Source organism: Eucalyptus grandis, chromosome 3 (genome assembly GCF_016545825.1).
Source record: "Eucalyptus grandis isolate ANBG69807.140 chromosome 3, ASM1654582v1, whole genome shotgun sequence".
Taxonomy (NCBI): Eukaryota; Viridiplantae; Streptophyta; class Magnoliopsida; order Myrtales; family Myrtaceae; genus Eucalyptus; species Eucalyptus grandis.
This window is the reverse complement of record NC_052614.1, coordinates 16,423,489-16,441,761: the sequence shown is the minus strand read 5'-3', so window position 1 is coordinate 16,441,761 and position 18,273 is coordinate 16,423,489. Positions and strand designations below refer to the sequence as shown.

The window sequence follows — 18,273 nt, the reverse complement described above, 5'->3', positions numbered from 1 at the left end:
ACAAAAAAATAGATTTTTTGTTCTAGGGAATAGAAACAAGAAACAAGAAAACTTGTTTCTTGTTCGAGAACACTTTTTGAAAACCAAATTTTTCTCTTCTATTTTTTTCTTCCTCTTTCTTTTCTTCTTTTTTTCTTTGGTTGGTCGGCGGCCTCGGCCATGGAGCGGGCGACCGGCCGTCCGAGGGTCGGCGACCTCGCCGAAGCAAGCTAGAGGCCAACCTCGTGCGGCGGTGAGGCTTGGCCTCCCTTAGCCGGGCCATCGCTAGGCGACACCGACCGCTCGCCTAGCCAAGGCTTGGCTAAGCCTCGCCGAGCCATGGCGAGGCGCGGGGGCCAACAAGCCTGCGTGGCGGGCGAGGTATTTGACCCTTGTCGGTGATCGTTGGCCATGGCCAAGGAAGAAAAAAAGAAAAAAAAGAAAAAGAAAAAGAAAAAAAAAAAAAAGAAAAAGGAAAAATAAAATAAAAATATTAAAAAATCAAAAGAAACAAAAAAATTATACAAGTTTACTAAACGTGTTTCCGTTATTTTTCTATTTCAGAACATAAATTATACAAGTTTTACTAAACATATTCTTCTGTTAAAAATTGTTCTCCATAATGTAAATAATTTTTTCTATTTCTATTTCTATTCCTCAACAATTTTTACCAAACGCATCCTAAACGCACCAATTTTAAAAGAAAACATTATATCTCACATTTCTTGAGACGTAAACTTCAACAAACCCTTTTGCTAATGTTTAGGATGAGAAGAAACTGTCACTCCTTGAAACTATTATTTATGAGGATCTCGACCTTATGAGTTGTCAAAGGTGAATAAAGATTTTCATTTTCCCTTTTATCAAGAGAATTAAGGGTTGTGCCAAAATACTAATTCAGGCAACTCAGCATCGGTGGGGTTGGCCATTACACACTTTGTGCCAATTATATCCCAAGTACGAACAAAGAAGCTGATTGGAGTCTAGTCTAGCTGAGTGACCAAACAATCTGTCTCCAAATTAATATTGAGATGTTGAATGGAATGCCTGTGTGCCTGTGTCTCATTGGCTCGGGTTGCCATCTGTTTTGGAAGATGGAAGCGTCTTCCCAGATAATTTTAGTACGAAGCATATGCATCACGGCCGTTGATATTGTGAGCCCAGAAGATCAACGGTTGCTTATCTATGTGGTCCACACTGGACCCCGGTCCTAGACAAGATTTAATAATTCAGGCCAGAAAAGTTTACCCTTCCATTCTCAGTGCTTGTCTCCTTCCTATCTCCTTCCTTACAGAAATCCCTATCAGCATATTAGACAAGATTTAATAATTCAGGCCGAGGTCACGGACATTACATGTCTTTATCTATGAGCAAACCTATCACCAGTCGTTAATGCTGCTCTGGTGAAATCTTATAGGGTGCTGCGGGTCACGCAGATATTCGTGTCATCTGAAGGTTTCGAAGATTCGACACCTGACATGGACAGCAAGTATATTGACTCTTCGCAGGCTTTCTCCAATGTAATCGCTACGACTTAGATGCAAGATTGATACCAACTTTTCAACCTGGCTCTCTGAGAGTTTTTGGCATCTAGCGATTCATAAATTAAGTGAATGAGCGCTATTCTAATCACCTTTGGAGCAGGTATCTTGTATATGGGATATCGGGATTGTTTCAAGCATTGTTTGAGTTCTTTCAACTCCACAGCATTCGATGACTAGAGCTTTCTAGATGGATAGTTCGAGGCTCAGAGAGATTTTAGTTTATTCAGATCAAATATTGATTCTGAACAGAGAGCAGCCGACCAAGAAGTCGATTGACTTCGTGTGATCTTTGGAGATGTTAGAAGGAAGCTTGGGAATGTCCTTCCACAGCATAAATAGTTGGCCAATCTGTACAGAAAATCTGGAAAAGATTAGGACTCGGTGCAGAACGAGGCGTAAGCAGTATGAAGGTCAACTTTCGTTGTCACCAACAGACGCCAGAGGAAATCCACCGGAAGCCAGAGATGATTCAGGGTCTAGTTCAGCTCCACAAAGACACACTCTCCCAAATGCTCTGCTTGGCCGTGGAAATACTGTGGGCATAATTGGAGGACCATCTGTGCATTCTACGCTAGTCTTCTTGGAGAAGCTTGTCTTGTGGAGCTCCAAGGGCGGGGAAGAAGGCGTCCCTTTTGTGGTCTGCAGTGACCCAGCATTAAAGAAAGACCTTTCCCTTTCTAGTCCACTCCACTCGTCGCGCGGAAGAAAAGTCTGCTCAGAGTTAAATAAAGACGCAGTCATTGAAAACTTGCGGAGAAAGAGAGCAATTCTTGAGGACGCAGGAGCGGGGTGTATGGTTATGCCATGTCACTTGTGTCATGTGTGGTATGAGGAGGTATCTGGAGGGTGTGCCTTGCCATTCCCTCATGTGGGCGAATGCGTAGCAAGGGAGCTCAAGAGGGCCAAGTTGAAGCCGCTTGAAGCTGGAAGTGATGTACGAATTGGGCTGCTAGCGACCGAGGCTGTTTTGATGAGTGGCTTTTATCAAGAGCAGCTTCAGAGGCAGGTATGACGCATTCTTTACTTGCCTCTGGCAATGAATCTGTTGGTAAATGGCTTAGGTAGAAAATTCTCTTTAAGATGTTCTGGTTCATGTTGAGGTCTGAAGTTGGAAATCTTCAGTTATAGAACTGACTAGGAAGATGTTCTCTCACTTGGGGTTATAATTTGGCTCTTGCGGGTGATTGAATTTCGACTTAATCAATGGATATTCAAATGATGATGTGTCACCTACTCTCTGAATCATATGTTCCTTTTCCTTATCTGATCATGGATGCCTCTCTATTCCAATGCTCAAGGGATTCGAAGTCGTGCTGCCTGACAAAGCAACAATGGACAACATTTACATTCCCGCAGTTGAAGCATTTCGCAGGAAGGACATCGAAGGGGCGCAAAACCTCTTAAGAATAGCCATCCAAATCCTCCTAATCAGGGCTGCAAACACCGTAGTCCTCGCTTCTGACGAAATGCAGGGTCTTCTGCCTCGTGACGATCCTCTTCTGAAGAAGTTCATCGACCCCATGGATGCATTGGCGAGGTCGGCAATAGCATGGGCCAAATCTAAACGGAAGAAACCTACATAAGCAAGGTGAAGCTTAATCTTTTTAGGAAACAAATGAATTGTGCAATGGTACAGGAATTTCGCTCTTGTAATATGCAAGCTTAATGTCATCCAGAAATATGTTATGCAAAGTCAGAAATTAGACATATAAATAAAGCTTTCGATGTATTTATAGTGATGGTTTTGATATATCCATCATTTCCACTGACATAGAGGACGAACATGTATTCAGCATCTGGAAACTATTTTCTGCAGCAACAGAATGAAAGTTCATAGTTAACACACCGATAGAAATTTAAAGATAATTTCATGATGTAGCAATCAGGTAAAAGCAGTAATAAAAAATAGTCTTGCGGACTGATAGATTGATATTTCGATGGATGGCGACGCCCCGACTTGACAAGAAAAAGTCTCCAGTAAGTGTCAGTCCCTTGAGATAAACGAACTTTAGCTTGCTTGCGAAATCACATCATGAGCAACCCATTTGTGTAATTTCCTACACGGCTTTGAGATTATAGTATGCTGATAAATTCGATGATTCATTTCATACGCTATGCAGAACTCTTAGAGCGAAACAGGGCCAAAAATGACTGCCACAAGAAAAGATCAGGATGACATGCAATCAAATGCTTGAAAAGCTTGAGATGATGTGAAGAGCAGCAGGCTGCATATCGTGTCCTCTTAGGAACCTCCTCTTCATAAGTAAGTCGCTGATTTTTTCTGGGCTTCCACGTCTAATATTATCTGTAACTCTGTAACTGGAGATGGATGCAGAGGGAATACTTTGGTAAGGGACAGCCCCCAACTAGATGTACCAAGACTTTTTCTTAAAACTTGCTTACTAAATGATGAGTCCAATTGGACCCACACATTTTATGATTGACTTACTCCTAAAACCAAACAAACACATCATAAGCTACACATAAATCTCTAACATAACCCGTTACCTCTACCTATCATTTTATCCATTAAATTGATCTCAAATGTATAGTAGTTTCATATATCAATATATATATATATATATATATATATATATATATATATATATATTGACCGAGGATCCGGCCTAGCTCACCTTACGAAAGCATAACACTGACTATACCTTGAGGGAGACTTTCCCAGCAACCCACCACCGGGTCCCTCCGCTTAAATCATGGAACTGCTCTGGGAGTTGTGGTGGACTCCAGGAGTTGAACCCCTGACCTGGCGGTCAGAGGCCAATCCTCAACCAGTAGTTTACAAGGAATTCTAGTCCTACTATTCTCAAGCAACAATTTAAGAGCAGTCCATTGGATGACCTCCATCGCGACCAATTGTTTCAGCAGCAACTTGAGTTAAAAAAAATCAGAGACCCAATCAACCAAATTCTATGGCAGATTATTGGGAATTTGCAAGAAGATGCACAATCAATTACTGAGAACAATTCAAAGATGGTGCTTGAATTTGGAAATTTTCGAGAGATTTTCATCTTCTGAAGTGGCATTAAGCTTGATTGCATGGGATCACGTGGTGATAGAACTAAAATTCCATTTATTTCACGAAAAATGAAACATTTCTAGAAAATTTTTTTTTAAAAAGTCATTTTCCAATAAAATAACAATATTTTATAGTATTTGACTAGAACTTGAAAATGAGCTGAAATCCATCATTTGATATGAAAAATCTGATTTAATTTTCCTAAATAGACATATACTATTTGGGCAGTAGAATTTGTGCATGAGAGTCAATTAATTGGGTAATGGCACTAGAACCTTAGTTCCAGTCTTGATGGACCTCAACTTGAGTGCCAACGATCAGGGCATGGGCATTCGGGTCCTAGGCTTGGCCTTGACCGACTCGAGCAAGGGGATTGAGGTCCTGGGCCACAGCCTCACCCTTGATGGACCCAAGCATAGGCATTGGGATCCTAGCCACAGCGTTGGCCTTGATGGACTTGAGCTCGGGCACTACGAACCTGAGCTTGAGCCCTAAGTACCTAGGCACAACCTTCGTGCACTCCGGTCGGAGTACCGGGTACTAAAGCTTGAGCATTAGGGACCCAAGCACGACCTTTGTGGACTTGAGCACGAGTGTTCAGGATCTAAACTCAAGTACTAGGATCTTGTGCTCGGGTTGCCGGGGCTTTAGGCACGGGCATCGGTGTCCTGGGCTTGACCTCGACGAATTGTTGCGCGAGTGCTAGGGACTTGAGTGCGGGCATTGAGGTCTAGGCATTGGCATGGGGATCACCTTGATAGACCCAGGCTCGGGTGTTGGAGACCTAGTTTTGAATGCCGAGGCCCCATGAAATAATGTTGGGGTTTTTGTAACGACACCTTGAATGAGTACATATTTAACTTTACTTCAATCTTCGATAAATGACTAATTTTCCCCCAATTATACAAATACTCTAACCTTAACTAATTTACATCTACCCTGTAACGACCCAAATTTCCATTGAATTTGAACCTTGAATGAGTATATCATTACACTTTGCTTCAATTCGATAAATAGATTTTTTATCCTCAATTGTACAAATAATTTAACCTTAACTAATATACATCAAAACCTCTTGTATAGAAACCAATCTCCACTATTGTTGTACACTCTAATCCAATCCTTACTGGTAATCTTCAGAAGTGTTAATCTAATGCCCCTAACCACCTAAAGCCGAAAAATCTGTAAAGTATATTGGGATATGCCCAAGTTCAGTAAATGAACTATTGAGTATGAGAAGATCAATCCAACTTGGCCCAGTAATTACATCCTAGTGGAATCACATTCCAAAAGTCACAGATACGGAAATACATTTGGATCTTTTGGTACTATAAAGTCAATAATCCAATTGAAATTTTTACTTGTGATATTTATTGTCTTCATTTCCTACACATTAATAACTGATGTAGGCATTTTTGGATGTCACATTTCCAAGTCAAGGGAAAAAGTATAGCGCAAGTGACAAAATTTAGTACGGGAGGAGACTTAAGTACTAAAGGTTACAAAAAGTACATGAAAGTGTCATTTTTAATAAAAAAATTCGGACATTTGAGTGCCAAGTTTGGTGACCTTGGTTGGAGATTTTATGTGGCAACTTTTTATTAATATGATTCACCTAAGTGACTTGCCGGAGATTTGAGTTAGCAAATAAGAGCCAAAATGATGTCATTTTGCCTTGGATTTGAATTTTAATATAAATATTAATTAAATTAATTTAAATTTAAAAATATTGCAAAACTTCGGCAAGGGTTGTGCAAGCCCTCGCTATCGCCTCCCCACCATTATTGGGGGAGGGTCGGCTGGTCGTCGGCCTTTGACTCGGGGCTCGGTGACCCCCAGACCCTCCCCCCATAGTCGCCGGCCTTCTCGGCAATGGTGGGGAGGCAACAACAAGGGCTTACACAGTCCTCATCGAAGTTTTGCAATCTTTTTTTTCTTATATTTAGTTTTAAATTTAATTTAGTTAATATTTATATTAAAATTCAAATTCAAGGCAAAACAACATCATTGTGGCTCTTCTAGCCATGTTAGTATACAAAAAGATATCGTTTCGGCTTATCTAGCCACGTCAAAGCATGCAAAACGACGTTGTTTTGCGCTTGCTTTATTGAAAAACACTACGTCGGCATTTTGATTAGATTTTTTTGTTTTTTTGATTAATTTTGCTTCGATTTTGACACTTAATTGTACTTTTCCTAACTTTTAGCCCTTAAATGTCCCCCATGCTAAGTTTTGGCACTCTAGGGTTTGGGTGTCAATACTCAAGTATAAAGTTTCACGTTTAAACTGAGACCTAGTCATATTTTGGAAATGATTTTCCATTTTTTAAAGATGGAATCATTTTTCTAAATATAATCATAGGTATTCTGTTGACTAGGAAAACATTTTCCGTTAACTCATTTTTCCAAGCGAACCAAATGCCGAAAAATATAAGAAATATTTTCCTGAAAAATGTTTTTCATGAAATAAACAAAACCTAAGTACCAACATATTATTTTTAGAACCCACATCTCAAGAAATCACAAAATGAACGGTTGGGCCTTAAAAAAATTAAGTGAAGACCTAATAAAGTCTCATAGAAAGAGCTTTACCGGTATCACTTCTCAAGGTTTCCCTTCACCGATGGAATCTCATATAAGGACTTATAGCCTCGACCAATCTCAAGGTCATCATTGTTATATGAGTAATACCAACATTCTTAACCATGTGAATTCAAGGTAAACCTAGATGCGTGTTCAATCTATTAAGCACATCTCAAACGTTTGAATTTGCCATAAAGCTAGAAACGAAGAAAAGTATGTAGCCAATAAATAAAGCCATACAAGTTCTAAGTTTGAACCGCAAGCGCTTGATTAGTAATAAAAGAAATTAGTTGATTGATGGTAGAAGTACACCCAAAGTGTCAAAACTTGGCATGGAGAGATACTTAAGTACTAAAAGTTTGGAAAGTGACACTTAAGTGCAAAAATCGAAGCAAAATGGATCACTTAAGTGCCACTTCAGCCAAAATCCAGCCAAAATGCCGATGTGGCGATTTTTCAGCAAATGAAGTGCAAAACGATGCCATTTTGCATGATGATGTGGCTAGACAATACAAAACGACATCGTTTTGGTGTTGGCGTGGTAAAAAAATTAACATAAAAATTAATAAAATTAAATTTAAAAACTCAATTTATTTAAAACATTTTAAAATAAAATAAAAATATTTAAAAAACTAAAAATTTAAAAAAAAGGGTAGGCGGCTGAGGGCCGAGCCCTTGTCGCCACCGGAAGGGTCCGCCCCCCTTTTAATTTTTGTTTTTAATTTTTAGTTTTTTAATATATTTTTTAAAATTTTGTTTTGTTTTTAAAATTTTATTTTATTTTTAAATTTTTAAATAAGTTTAGTTTTTAAATTTTTAGTTTTTAATATATATTTTAATTTTTTAGTTTTTAAAATTTATTTTTTAAATATTTTATTTTATTTTTAAATGTTTTAAATGAGTTTAGTTTTAGATTTAATTTAATTAATTTTTATAATAACTTTTTTACAACGTCGGCACCAAAACAACGTCGTTTTTGTATTGTTTAGCCACGTCGTATACAAAACGATGTCGTTTTGCACTTCCTTCATCACAAAATCGCCATGTTGACATTTTGGCTGGATTTTGGCTGGAGTGGCGCTTAAGTGATCAATTTTGCTCCAATTTTAGCAATTAAATATCACTTTCCAAACTTTTGGCACTTAAGGGCGTGCATGGAACGTTTCGGAACATACGTACGGATTTTGTTCGGGAACAAAAAGAACGAAACGCGTTTGGTTGCGTTTGGTTGCGTTTCATTGTTCTTTTTTGTTTTTTGTTCTCGGAACAAAATAAGAACAAAAAAAGAAACAACAAATTGTTATTTCTTGTTCGTAAAAACAAAAATGAAGAAACGTTTCTTCTCTCTCTTCTTCTTCTCTTCTTCTTTTTTCTTCTTTTTTTTTTCTTTTTTTCTTTCGCCGATCGCCGACCTCGGCCATGGCTGCGACCGGCCGTCGAGGCTCGGCCTCGCCATGGCTAGGCGAGCTCGAGCTCGCCCAGATCCGGCGAGGCCGAGCGGGGCCGGTGACGCTCGGCCTCGCCGGATCCGGGCGAGGCCGAGCCTTGCCCAACCACGGCGAGTCTCGGCCTCGCCGAGGGCCGGTGAGCCTCGCCGTGGCTGGGCGAGGCTGCCGGCCCCGTCGGCCGGGCCGGTCGTCGGAGGCCGGTGATCGGCCGAAAAAAAAAAAAAATAAAAAGAAAGGAAAAAATGAAAAATAAAAATAAAATGTTTTAAAAATTAAAAGAAACAAAAAAAGAATAAAATTTACCAAACGTGTTTCTATTCTTTTTTTTATTCCCAGACCAAACGTTACCAAACGCGTTCTTTTGTTCAAAATTGTTCTCCGGAACAGAAACACTTTTTTGTTTTGTTCCCTGGAACAAAAAAAAACAGAAACGTTACCATTCGCACCCTAAGTGTTCCTCTCGTGCCAAATTTTGGCACTTTAGGTGTCCGTACCTCATTGATTGGCAATGGACACAATATTAGAAAAAGCAAAACACCAACCTTGATTTTAGAAAACATCCGTTTCAACTCCAGAAGGGACGAAATATCGGCTGGCGTTTCTTCCACAATATTTTCTCCTTCTTTGAGCCGCTTCTTCTCTTTGGATCAAACACCCCGGGGCTGATCTTCCTGAAAAGGGTCTATGCAATCCTGGCGATCTAAGCCAAAACAGACCTGCAAAATCCATCAATTAGAAAACCGATCATAGTACTAGCACATACACATCTAAAAGCAATACAAGAAACCCATACTTGTTCAAGGATGAAGGCAATTTTCTCCGTCGCTGCCATTGTTTCGAAAGTTTCTACCTGCGATTCAAACCAGTCATAAGATTTTGGACAAGAAAAAACCAATCCCAAGATCAATGACCATAGTAGTTACCGCAATTTCTTGCATCAAATCAGCAGCTTCAACTAAAAAACCCTGTTCTTCCATTATTTTTACAAGTTTCTTTATCAACCGTGCACTCTCAATTTAGACATATATCTGCATAACCAAACTAGCTATAGAAACCACAAAATAAAAGACAGATGCCTGGTGAACATAAGATGCAATAGAGTTTGATTTCACATACTTCCCAGCAGCAACACAGTTAAATGGCTTTATAAGCTCTATCATGGTCTCAAGAATATCAGTCTACTCAATAAATTGCATAGCCTGCTGCACCATTGCTGTCACAGCACGTTGATAAGAAAATAGTGACGTATACATAATCTCGAGCACTTTTGCTTGGGGTGGTTTTCTTATTTCTCTAGCTCGGTGGTTTTGCACTAATTTTCTATAAATAGACCTTGAAGGTTTTTCAATGGCAACTTTTTGTATACTTGTTTCCAGTTCATGATTTTCATACATTAGATAGCTTATGGCTCTGATCAACACTACAAAGTTTCATGAAAAGTTGTTGTTTATACGAAACTTGAATTTGTCAACAGCAAAAACTTTTGAACTAGTTTTCGTCTAAACTAGAATGATTAGTGACATATTAAGGATGTGTAGTCATGTTTAAGAATTTTGTAATGAGTTCTGACACTAGCCACCTCTTCCTCCCTCTTACTATGATCATGAGGAAGGGATTATCCTCCTCATTAACTATATATCAAGCATTTTCGAACTTTGGCTGTGGTTCAACTCAAACATCCTCTTAACGGGAATTGGTTGTAATCGATTTGGATAATTATTTCTTCATTACAAAATTTTCCTTGCCGAGCTTTGATCATTATTTAGCCATTAGGAGACGGCATCCCAATTCTGATTGAGACAAGGCAACGATTGATAGGTTTACGGCTGGGGTTAGGTTTCTCAATCTCTATTAAGTAATTTAACGGGAATTTTTGGTTGCAACTTGGTTTATTGATTGGAAGACTTTTGAGAGCAGACTTTATTACGGAACCAGCTATAAGAAAGGAAAAATGCTTCTCTTTGTGTTGAAAAGTTGACAAAACACGCCTTTAATGCTTTTTATTTTTCTTGAAGAAAAACTTCGACGTGTGGAGTATGAACATATACATTTGATTTGTTTCAGATGTGGTCATTGTGGCCAAGAATTAGATGACTGTGGGTCTAGAAGGGATAAAATGATAGAAGAAACTGGGAAGGGTAACTTTATGTGTGATTCTCCGGCTGTGAACATAGAAAAACAAGAGAAAAACAACAAAAAGTTCTTAGGGAGACCCATTTATGTTTGGCCTATGGATGGTTGTACGCAAAACACGAAGGGGCCGAAGACAACAAGTGGAAGAGGTGCCAACTGATATTCGACAAGAAGATGGAGATTTCGTTGCTCTAGTATCTCACTTTTTAGGTCTACCTCGAGCAAACTTCTGCAAGGATCAAAATGATTTTCCTCAGCTGTCGCGACCTCTCTTTCGGCACCCTCTTACACGTCGGCGCATGTAGAGGCTAATGGCTCACTAAGCGTTTAGGTTAGTGTGATCTCTTCCAAACCCACCGATTTACGACTTATGGTTTGAATTTTTTTACCTGCAAATCAATTTTAAATAGAAATCATCATTAATTGATTTGGGATGAGTCGATTAAAAACCTAAGCAAAATATCAGGATAAATACTTCACTTATGCACAACTAGAGAAACTAGGATCGAGAATTTGATTACACTAGCTAATCATTGAAGAAATAGAAATTCATGCATCATAAATGCGTAATTGGAATAAGTCAATATTTTCTTCTAAAAGTTTAACAAGATTTTTTTTTTTTTGTAGGGATTTTCCATGTATTTGTGACAAAAGAAGAAGCTATTTTTGGCTTTTTCTATTTTTTGGGAAACTCTAATTTTTTTAAAAAAATTTCTTATTAAAATATTTTTGGCCCGATTTGGATCCGGCTCGACCAATCCGAGTCGCACTTCCCCGCCCCTAGAAGAACAAGCACACCTTACTAGAAGTGAGCAGTTTCGGGTTTCTTACAGGTTTGCCTAGAACCTAGGGTACAGGTTCCTCATTTTTTAGAACTTGGAACCTACCCATTGGAATTAAGAACTTGTTACAAGTTCTAGAATCGGTTCCAAGTTCCAATAGGTTATTTTATTTTATTTCATTCTTGTTTAAAAAAAAAGGGAAATGAACGCAACGACAATAAACAAGTTTGTCATTTATCAAAGAGAATACAAAATGAACAAAACTATCTACAGAGGAAAATGAATTCTTGGCAAGAAATTCAACCAATAAAAGAAAGGAAATGGAACGAACGTTTGCATTGAAATGGAATCAAGTACCTTGTTTGCGGCACTCATAGTAGGAGATGGCAAGAAATTCAACGATATGTGATCCCATCCTTTTCAACGTATAAATGGATGCTTCTTCCTCATTTTTTTTTCAAACGCAAGCTTAATTGTCAGTGTTTGCAACGAGTACTTTCAACTTCTTTAGCCCAAAAAGCATTCTTGATTACTTTGACCACCACCATGAATTGAACAAATTAATCCAAGAAAGGACAATCAAGCTCAAATCAAATGTGAACTTTCTCAACATTTCACCCCTAAATCAAACGGTTCCATTGTTAATCCTATCAACACAAGCCCTGGATCCACAATTAGAAAATATGAAAAATCAAGAAATGCATGTTCCGACAATGAACTGTCACTAATGACACTCCCACATCTTAGAAATCGCCCAAGTTAAGTAGCTAAAACGTAGCTAAGATTGGAGCATAAACGACAATATGACGTAGAAAGTAGAGATTGGACCTGCGATCGAGGCGGTGGTGGAGGAGGCGAGGTTCTTCTGTGTTGAGGGTAGCGAGCGGTGTCGAGGGGCGTCAAGCGGCGTCGAGGGCGTTGAGAGGGGTGAGTGGTGTTGAGGGCGTCGAGAGGGGTGAGTGGTGTCGAGGGCGTCGAGGGGCGTTGAGGCGGCAAGTGGCGTCGAGTGAGGGCAAGTAGCGCCAAGCGGCATTGCTGAGGGGGGTGGAGAGCAGCGTCAAGTGGCATCGAGGTGGCCAGCGGCGTCGAGCTGGGGCGAGTAGGGGCGAGCAACGTAGAGGTGGTGAGCGGCGTTGAGTGAGGATGAGTAGCACTGAGTAGCATTGAAGGGGTGGGGAGCAGCGTCAAGTGGCGTCGAGGTGGCCAGCGGCGTCGAGCCAAGGCGAGTAGGGGCAAGCGGTGTAGAGGTGGTGAGTGGCGTTGAGCCAGGGTGAGCAAGGGCGAGCGGTGTAGAGGTGGTGAGTGGTGTCGAGTGGGAGTTGAGTTGCCGTCAGAGAGAGACTTCAGAGTGATAGAGGGGAGGCATGGACACTGGATAGGAAGAAGGAAGAGATAGAAAGGGGAAGAAATTGAAACCTAATTAGGGTTTTTAGGTTTAAGAAGAACTCGGTTTTGGTTGGAACCGAGAATCGCTCGTTAAAAAAAAAATGGAATTGGGAATCGGAACCTCCTTCCTCAGAACCAGGAACCGAATCGGACCAATCGGTCCAGTTCTCCGGTTCCTGATTTTACCTGGGAACCGTGCTCACCCCTACACCTTGCCCCCATTTTCAACTTTTCCCTCTCCTTTCTTTTGTCTTTTCCTTATTTATTTATGGGTTAATACCATGAAAAAACTTCAAATTAGTACACTTTTGACAAATTTACCGTAAACTATTTTTTTGATCATAAAAAACCTAAAACTGTTATTCTTTTGACAAATTTACTCAAAACTGATGCACTTGTGACAAATTTACCCTTTGTTAGTTTTCGTTAAATTTTACTGTCAAATTATTAAGTTAAATGACATGTGACAGTTGACTGATATACTAATTTGGGATTTTATGCTCTGTTTGTCGTAGTTTACAATTTTTATGATTTTTTTGTGGTATTAATCCAATTTAGCGGAGGGTATATTTGTCACAAATTTACCAGTTTGGGGTTTTTTGTGGTCGAATAAATTAATGTGGGGTAAATTTGTCAATCTGCATTTAGTTTTTACCTAAATGCTCTATTCCTACTAGAATTTCTAAATGCTCTATTATTACTGGAATCATTGGTTCCTCATATCCAAACCGAGACCTCATAGCTGGATGGAATATTCTCAACCAGCTCCCTACTCTTAGGATACTTCCAAATGATCTACGCTTTAAAGACCAGCTCAACAAGTTTGTCAACATCAATAGAACTTGTTCCTCGTAGTTTGCCCAAGCTGAACCGATTTTGCAACAATTGTTGAGTTCATGTGTAGAAACCCATTTAAATTTTCTGGAAAAATGCTCTAATTCATTGTTTTGTCATTGGATAAAAAAGAAATGGTGCGGCTAAGGAGTGCATTGAAATAAAAAAAACATGTACACATTTTGCATTTTGATGAGATATATGTTGTGATGGAGTGGCAAGTTATATAATCATGGAAAAAAAAAAATCAGCGAGAGACAAAGTATATTGTTTCGTGTGATTGGAGAAATGATAAGAAAGGTAAGTGACTATTAGGGTTTATTCAACCGAGTCGATGTGGAGAAATGCTAGAGATCACAGAAGCTCAACTTATGGTGAACTTCACCAATACAAGAACGCCAGCGACAACACTAATGAGACCGCGGGAAACGACAACTCCCCTAACGACAACAGACACACCGATAACTCACGAGATAGAGTTGCTCCCAGAGACAGCCAGAGGATGATAGCGCTACTCTTGAAGATGGCTGGTTGTGGCTCCTCTTGAGGATGAAGATTGGTGGACAAAAAACAATGGACTTGGAATGACAAACAGTGCTGGTCTTAGTGTCAGTGTAGGAACAATGATGAAGTGACTACTCTTTTTTATTTTAAAGATTGACAGCCATAAGAAAGATATAACTAGGACTTTATTTTGGATCTCTCTTGATAACTCATATATCATTAAATAACTTAGGATCTTTAAAGAGACAGAGATAATCAATAATTTTTTTCCTTTTTCAAATTGCTCGACCTTTTAATGTGTTTCAATTGAAGTAATCTAATCTAGTAAAGAAATTAGCTATCTTGAATTAATAAGGAAACTAGGCATTGTAGGAAATAACGAAAATATCATATGATATCCCGAACATATAATAATCTGTGACATGGAATTTTATGATATCCGTAAATCCAACACAATTTTTTTAGTAATATATACATCTTTATTAGTATTTACATTTTATATTAATGGGAAGCCTAGGGTTCTTTGACCACCCGACTAAATCTCATTAACTGTGCAGTCCCTCCATTCCCCCGGCACTGTGGTGATTGCCGGGGATGAGACACACAAGTCTACAAACTCGGACTTCACATTGACTTTTTTATGTAAATGATGGTAAAAATCTTTCAAACTCAGATCAAGGTCGATGAGAGGGAGAGAGAGAGAGAGGGGCAATGGAGCTATGCGAATGAAGCAAACGAAACGGAGCTTGCATGGCAGCCTATGAAACCAGTGACTTGAGATGAGAGAGAAGAGGCACAAAATAAGCCGTGTGACGTGGGATCGGATATTCATAAATATTGTTATTTCTTTATATATATGGATGATATGTTAGGGATTGTAAGATATTATCTTTGATGATTTATTTCCGTTCTTTTAGTTGTCTCATTTCCTAGCTTAATTACGACCTGGTAAGAGTGTTTAGGTAGTCTATATATAAGTTCATTTCTATTTTGAAAACGGCTTATTGCTTTTGATGAATTGAAAATTGAATTTTTTTATATATTGCGCTTCATGCTTGTATGGCTGAGTGACCGAGTGGCTGCGAAATGTGATTAATCACCGGTTTTCACTTCACGCGATCGTAAGTTTCTCGCCAATCAGAACTAAATAGTATGATTAATTCTGTAGGACGGTAGCAGTAAATCCTAACTCATACCAGATTTTTACACTGCTAATTATAATGTCTACAATCCCATTCAGTGTAGAAAATTTTGCTTTTGTTTTTCTTTCTCTTTTTCGGTATGTTGATGAATCTTTGGCAATAAAGCAACAGATGCCATGCAAGTTTTCCTAGCCAAAAGCACCTAGCTTATTGGCCAAATAAGGTGCAACAAGACGTAGCATGCGAAGTTAACAAGCTTTGGACAATTTATTTTATTGCTGTGATGTGCCAAGAGACGCGAATGACTGCAAGAAATAAAAAGCTGAGGTTTGACTCGACTCGCACTTTCAACTTATGTGGTGCGGTGCATTCGGCATTGCATCTATATACATACATCCATGCAAACCCTAAAGCAAAGAGAGCATCAGGTTCTTATCTGCATCACCCTCTCTCAATTAATTTATTTTTAGGATTTGATGCCTAAAGGTATCATGAAAATATTGCTGCAAAGGCCAGCCCCTCCCCTTTGAACTTTGAAGGGGAACTATTCAGAGAAATTCTGTGAATCATTTTTTATTTTTTATTTTTGGGTCCTTCCCTAACGATAATTTTCCAGTTCCTTGTATTGGCTGACTGTAAAGATCTAATAAGGTGGTCCAACTATATCAAGATTTTGTGTTGTATTTGCATTTGTTATTTACCTTTTCCTCTTTGGCTCACCAACTTTGGTCTCTATAGTTATGCATTCGATGACCCATCTAAGAACGATTCCCTTGGACCACCCCATTCAATGGCCTCTCGAATTATAGATGTTCCCCACATCCACACAATGTGTGCCAGTGAAGGGGCGCATATGCCGTGCCAGAGAGAGATATTCTGAACAATGCATACATAATGTAAATGAAGCTAAGAAGAACCCTTGAGGGAGTAGACAGCATTACTTTGTGCCAAAAGGGACATTAAATAACGACTAACACAAAGATACACTTATTTCTTTTCTCTTCTGGGAAAATTATAGCAAAAATTGGCATTTTTCTGTGGAGAAGTCAAAGGGGGTTCTTGAAGCTTTTCTCCCCTTAAATTGCAGAACCTGAAAAGGAAAGATAATCTGCATCATTGACCGACATTAACAGGGCAAGTATACCTTATAATCTATAGCTAATTGATAGCAACAAAAGAAAAGAGGAACATAAGATGATAGATTCTATTAGCCTTACCTTAGTCCCTTGGTGTCTTGCATTTGTAGCATTCTGTCCTGCTGGCATAGTTGTGCACTCCACATCCATATCTGCGAAACCCAAATCACATTTCTTTAGATAATATTAACTACAAAAATGAACAAAACTTGGATATCAAATGGAAGAAGATTAGTAAAAGTTACTTGACATCGTTGGGTAATAGAAAATTCTTGTCCTTCTAATAAATTTCTAAGGGCAGGATGGAATTAAATTCCAAAAATAATTTGCTATGGCTCATGAGCTACATATGGAAAATGATCTTAATTAACGCAACAGCACTAGAGAGCCTTGGACTCACCTATTGCAAATCCAGTCGCCGGCTTTCCACCCCGGAGGACCGCCTGTCTCTGGCGCATATCCTTCACCACAACTGCCGACATAATCATTCTTGAGTGTACCACACCTGTAACAATTCGATCGGCTCGCGTAGTTGTGAGCTCCACAGTTCATCGCATTGCAATACCAGTCTCCGGCCAAGACTTCTGTTCGGTTGTACATGAGGTACGTTGAGACGTCGGGACCTCCGAACTTGGGATAACCGCATCGTTGGCACGCCTCCCGCTTCTTGAAGTTCTGGTGCTGGCAAGCACCGCACAACCAGTCTCCTCCGGACCAGCTCATTCTCTGTCTTCATTGCGAAATAGGAAACAAATTCAGCTTCAGCAACTTGATTTTATGAGCTACAACAGAAACTAAGAAGATAATGATGAAATGAATATCAATATTTGTGAAGTTTTGTTGTCCATTTTTATTTATAAAAGCTAGGAATTAAGTGACTCGGACTATCTCCAATTTAATAAAATACGTATATTGCTGATGAGGAAACAGCTGCATTTTCTTGCAGACTAGCCTCTTTATTTTCTAGATGAGGTCATATCGTTGATCATCCTGATGTTCTTGACTTCTCTTCTATATGGGTAACTACTGTATATTTCCAAACCCACAACAGTTGTTTCCTAACATTTAAGTTAAAGCTAGTATATGATGAGTTAGTTCTACTATATTTCAAAGCCCTAGAAATGACTCAAAACTTCAAACTTGAAACAATGTGGAACAAGAGTAATTACAGGATAGTGAAGCTTACCTTGATGGAAATTGCAGAGTCTTGGAGCAAGAAACCAACAGAGAACAGCAAAATACTGCTTATGTCCTGCTGTGTCTGAGTAAAAGAGATAGCCAAGTGGGGTGGGTGGTTTTGAGGTTTGGGTTTGGGGACCCTATATATACACTTTGTGATTGGCCTCATGAGGGCCCCCCTGTATTTCTTTTTGGCCTTTTTTTTTCCAATGTCTGGATTTCTTCTCAGATGGATTCTAAATATGATAGGATTCCAAAAGTAGAAAACAAAATAAAAAAAATTTCTGCAGCATCCAGATAAAACCTCCTCTTGACTCTTAATGTTCCTTTCATTGTTGTTCTTGGGGAAGGTCGGTAGTGCATGCATCCATGCATGACACATTCTGATCCCAAGTGGAATTCCACCCATGCCCTTTCTTTTTACATGATTTCCTCATGCATTAGGCAAAGAGTTAGTTTATAGAACATTGAACTTTGCATATACCCTCCATAAAATTTTTGGACAAATCGCATTCGCTCCTAACAGGACGCATCAAACAAAATCCACCCTGGAGGCGACCGACGATGGTGGTCGATGAAGGTGCGGC

The 18,273-nt window shown here is 39.3% G+C and overlaps 2 protein-coding genes and 1 pseudogene across 4 annotated transcripts; 1 reads left to right on the top strand and 2 right to left on the bottom strand.

The window, feature by feature from the left end:
- Positions 1-1,461: 1,461 nt before the first annotated feature.
- LOC104436662 lies at positions 1,462-3,889 on the top strand. 2 transcript variants are annotated; one of them, XM_010049510.3, is made up of 3 exons: positions 1,462-2,529; positions 2,822-3,111; positions 3,644-3,889. In XM_010049510.3, the coding sequence occupies exons 1-2, from the start codon at positions 1,819-1,821 to the stop codon at positions 3,104-3,106; spliced, it is 996 nt and encodes a 331-aa protein (XP_010047812.2). In that variant the 5' UTR covers positions 1,462-1,818; the 3' UTR covers positions 3,107-3,111; positions 3,644-3,889. The 2 variants fall into 2 exon arrangements, with proteins under 2 accessions (XP_010047812.2, XP_018725418.2); XM_018869873.2 differs by lacking the exon at positions 3,644-3,889 and having other exon boundaries at positions 1,463-2,529; positions 2,822-3,262.
- Positions 3,890-4,235: 346 nt separating this feature from the next.
- On the bottom strand, positions 4,236-9,843 carry LOC120291679 (annotated as a pseudogene).
- Positions 9,844-16,245: 6,402 nt separating this feature from the next.
- Positions 16,246-17,795, bottom strand: LOC104428313 (uncharacterized RNA-binding protein C17H9.04c). Of its 2 annotated transcripts, none has more exons than XM_039310438.1 (4): positions 17,694-17,795; positions 16,908-17,237; positions 16,589-16,659; positions 16,246-16,461 (listed from the first exon to the last, which is right to left on the bottom strand). In XM_039310438.1, the coding sequence occupies exons 2-3, from the start codon at positions 17,228-17,230 to the stop codon at positions 16,590-16,592; spliced, it is 393 nt and encodes a 130-aa protein (XP_039166372.1). In that variant the 5' UTR covers positions 17,231-17,237; positions 17,694-17,795; the 3' UTR covers positions 16,246-16,461; position 16,589. The 2 variants fall into 2 exon arrangements, with proteins under 2 accessions (XP_039166372.1, XP_039166373.1); XM_039310439.1 differs by having other exon boundaries at positions 16,908-17,233; positions 17,694-17,788.
- Positions 17,796-18,273: the final 478 nt, after the last annotated feature.

Excerpts from the sequence above, each read along its gene's own strand:
- LOC104436662 (XM_010049510.3), top strand. The coding sequence starts at position 1,819 with ATGTTAGAAGGAAGCTTGGGAATGTCCTTCCACAGCATAAATAGTTGG. Across the intron at positions 2,530-2,821 it reads AAGAGCAGCTTCAGAGGCAG|GGATTCGAAGTCGTGCTGCC; the intron begins GTATGACGCATT and ends CCAATGCTCAAG.
- LOC104428313 (XM_039310438.1), bottom strand. The coding sequence starts at position 17,230 with ATGAGCTGGTCCGGAGGAGACTGGTTGTGCGGTGCTTGCCAGCACCAG. Across the intron at positions 16,660-16,907 it reads GGCGACTGGATTTGCAATAG|ATATGGATGTGGAGTGCACA; the intron begins GTGAGTCCAAGG and ends TGGGTTTCGCAG.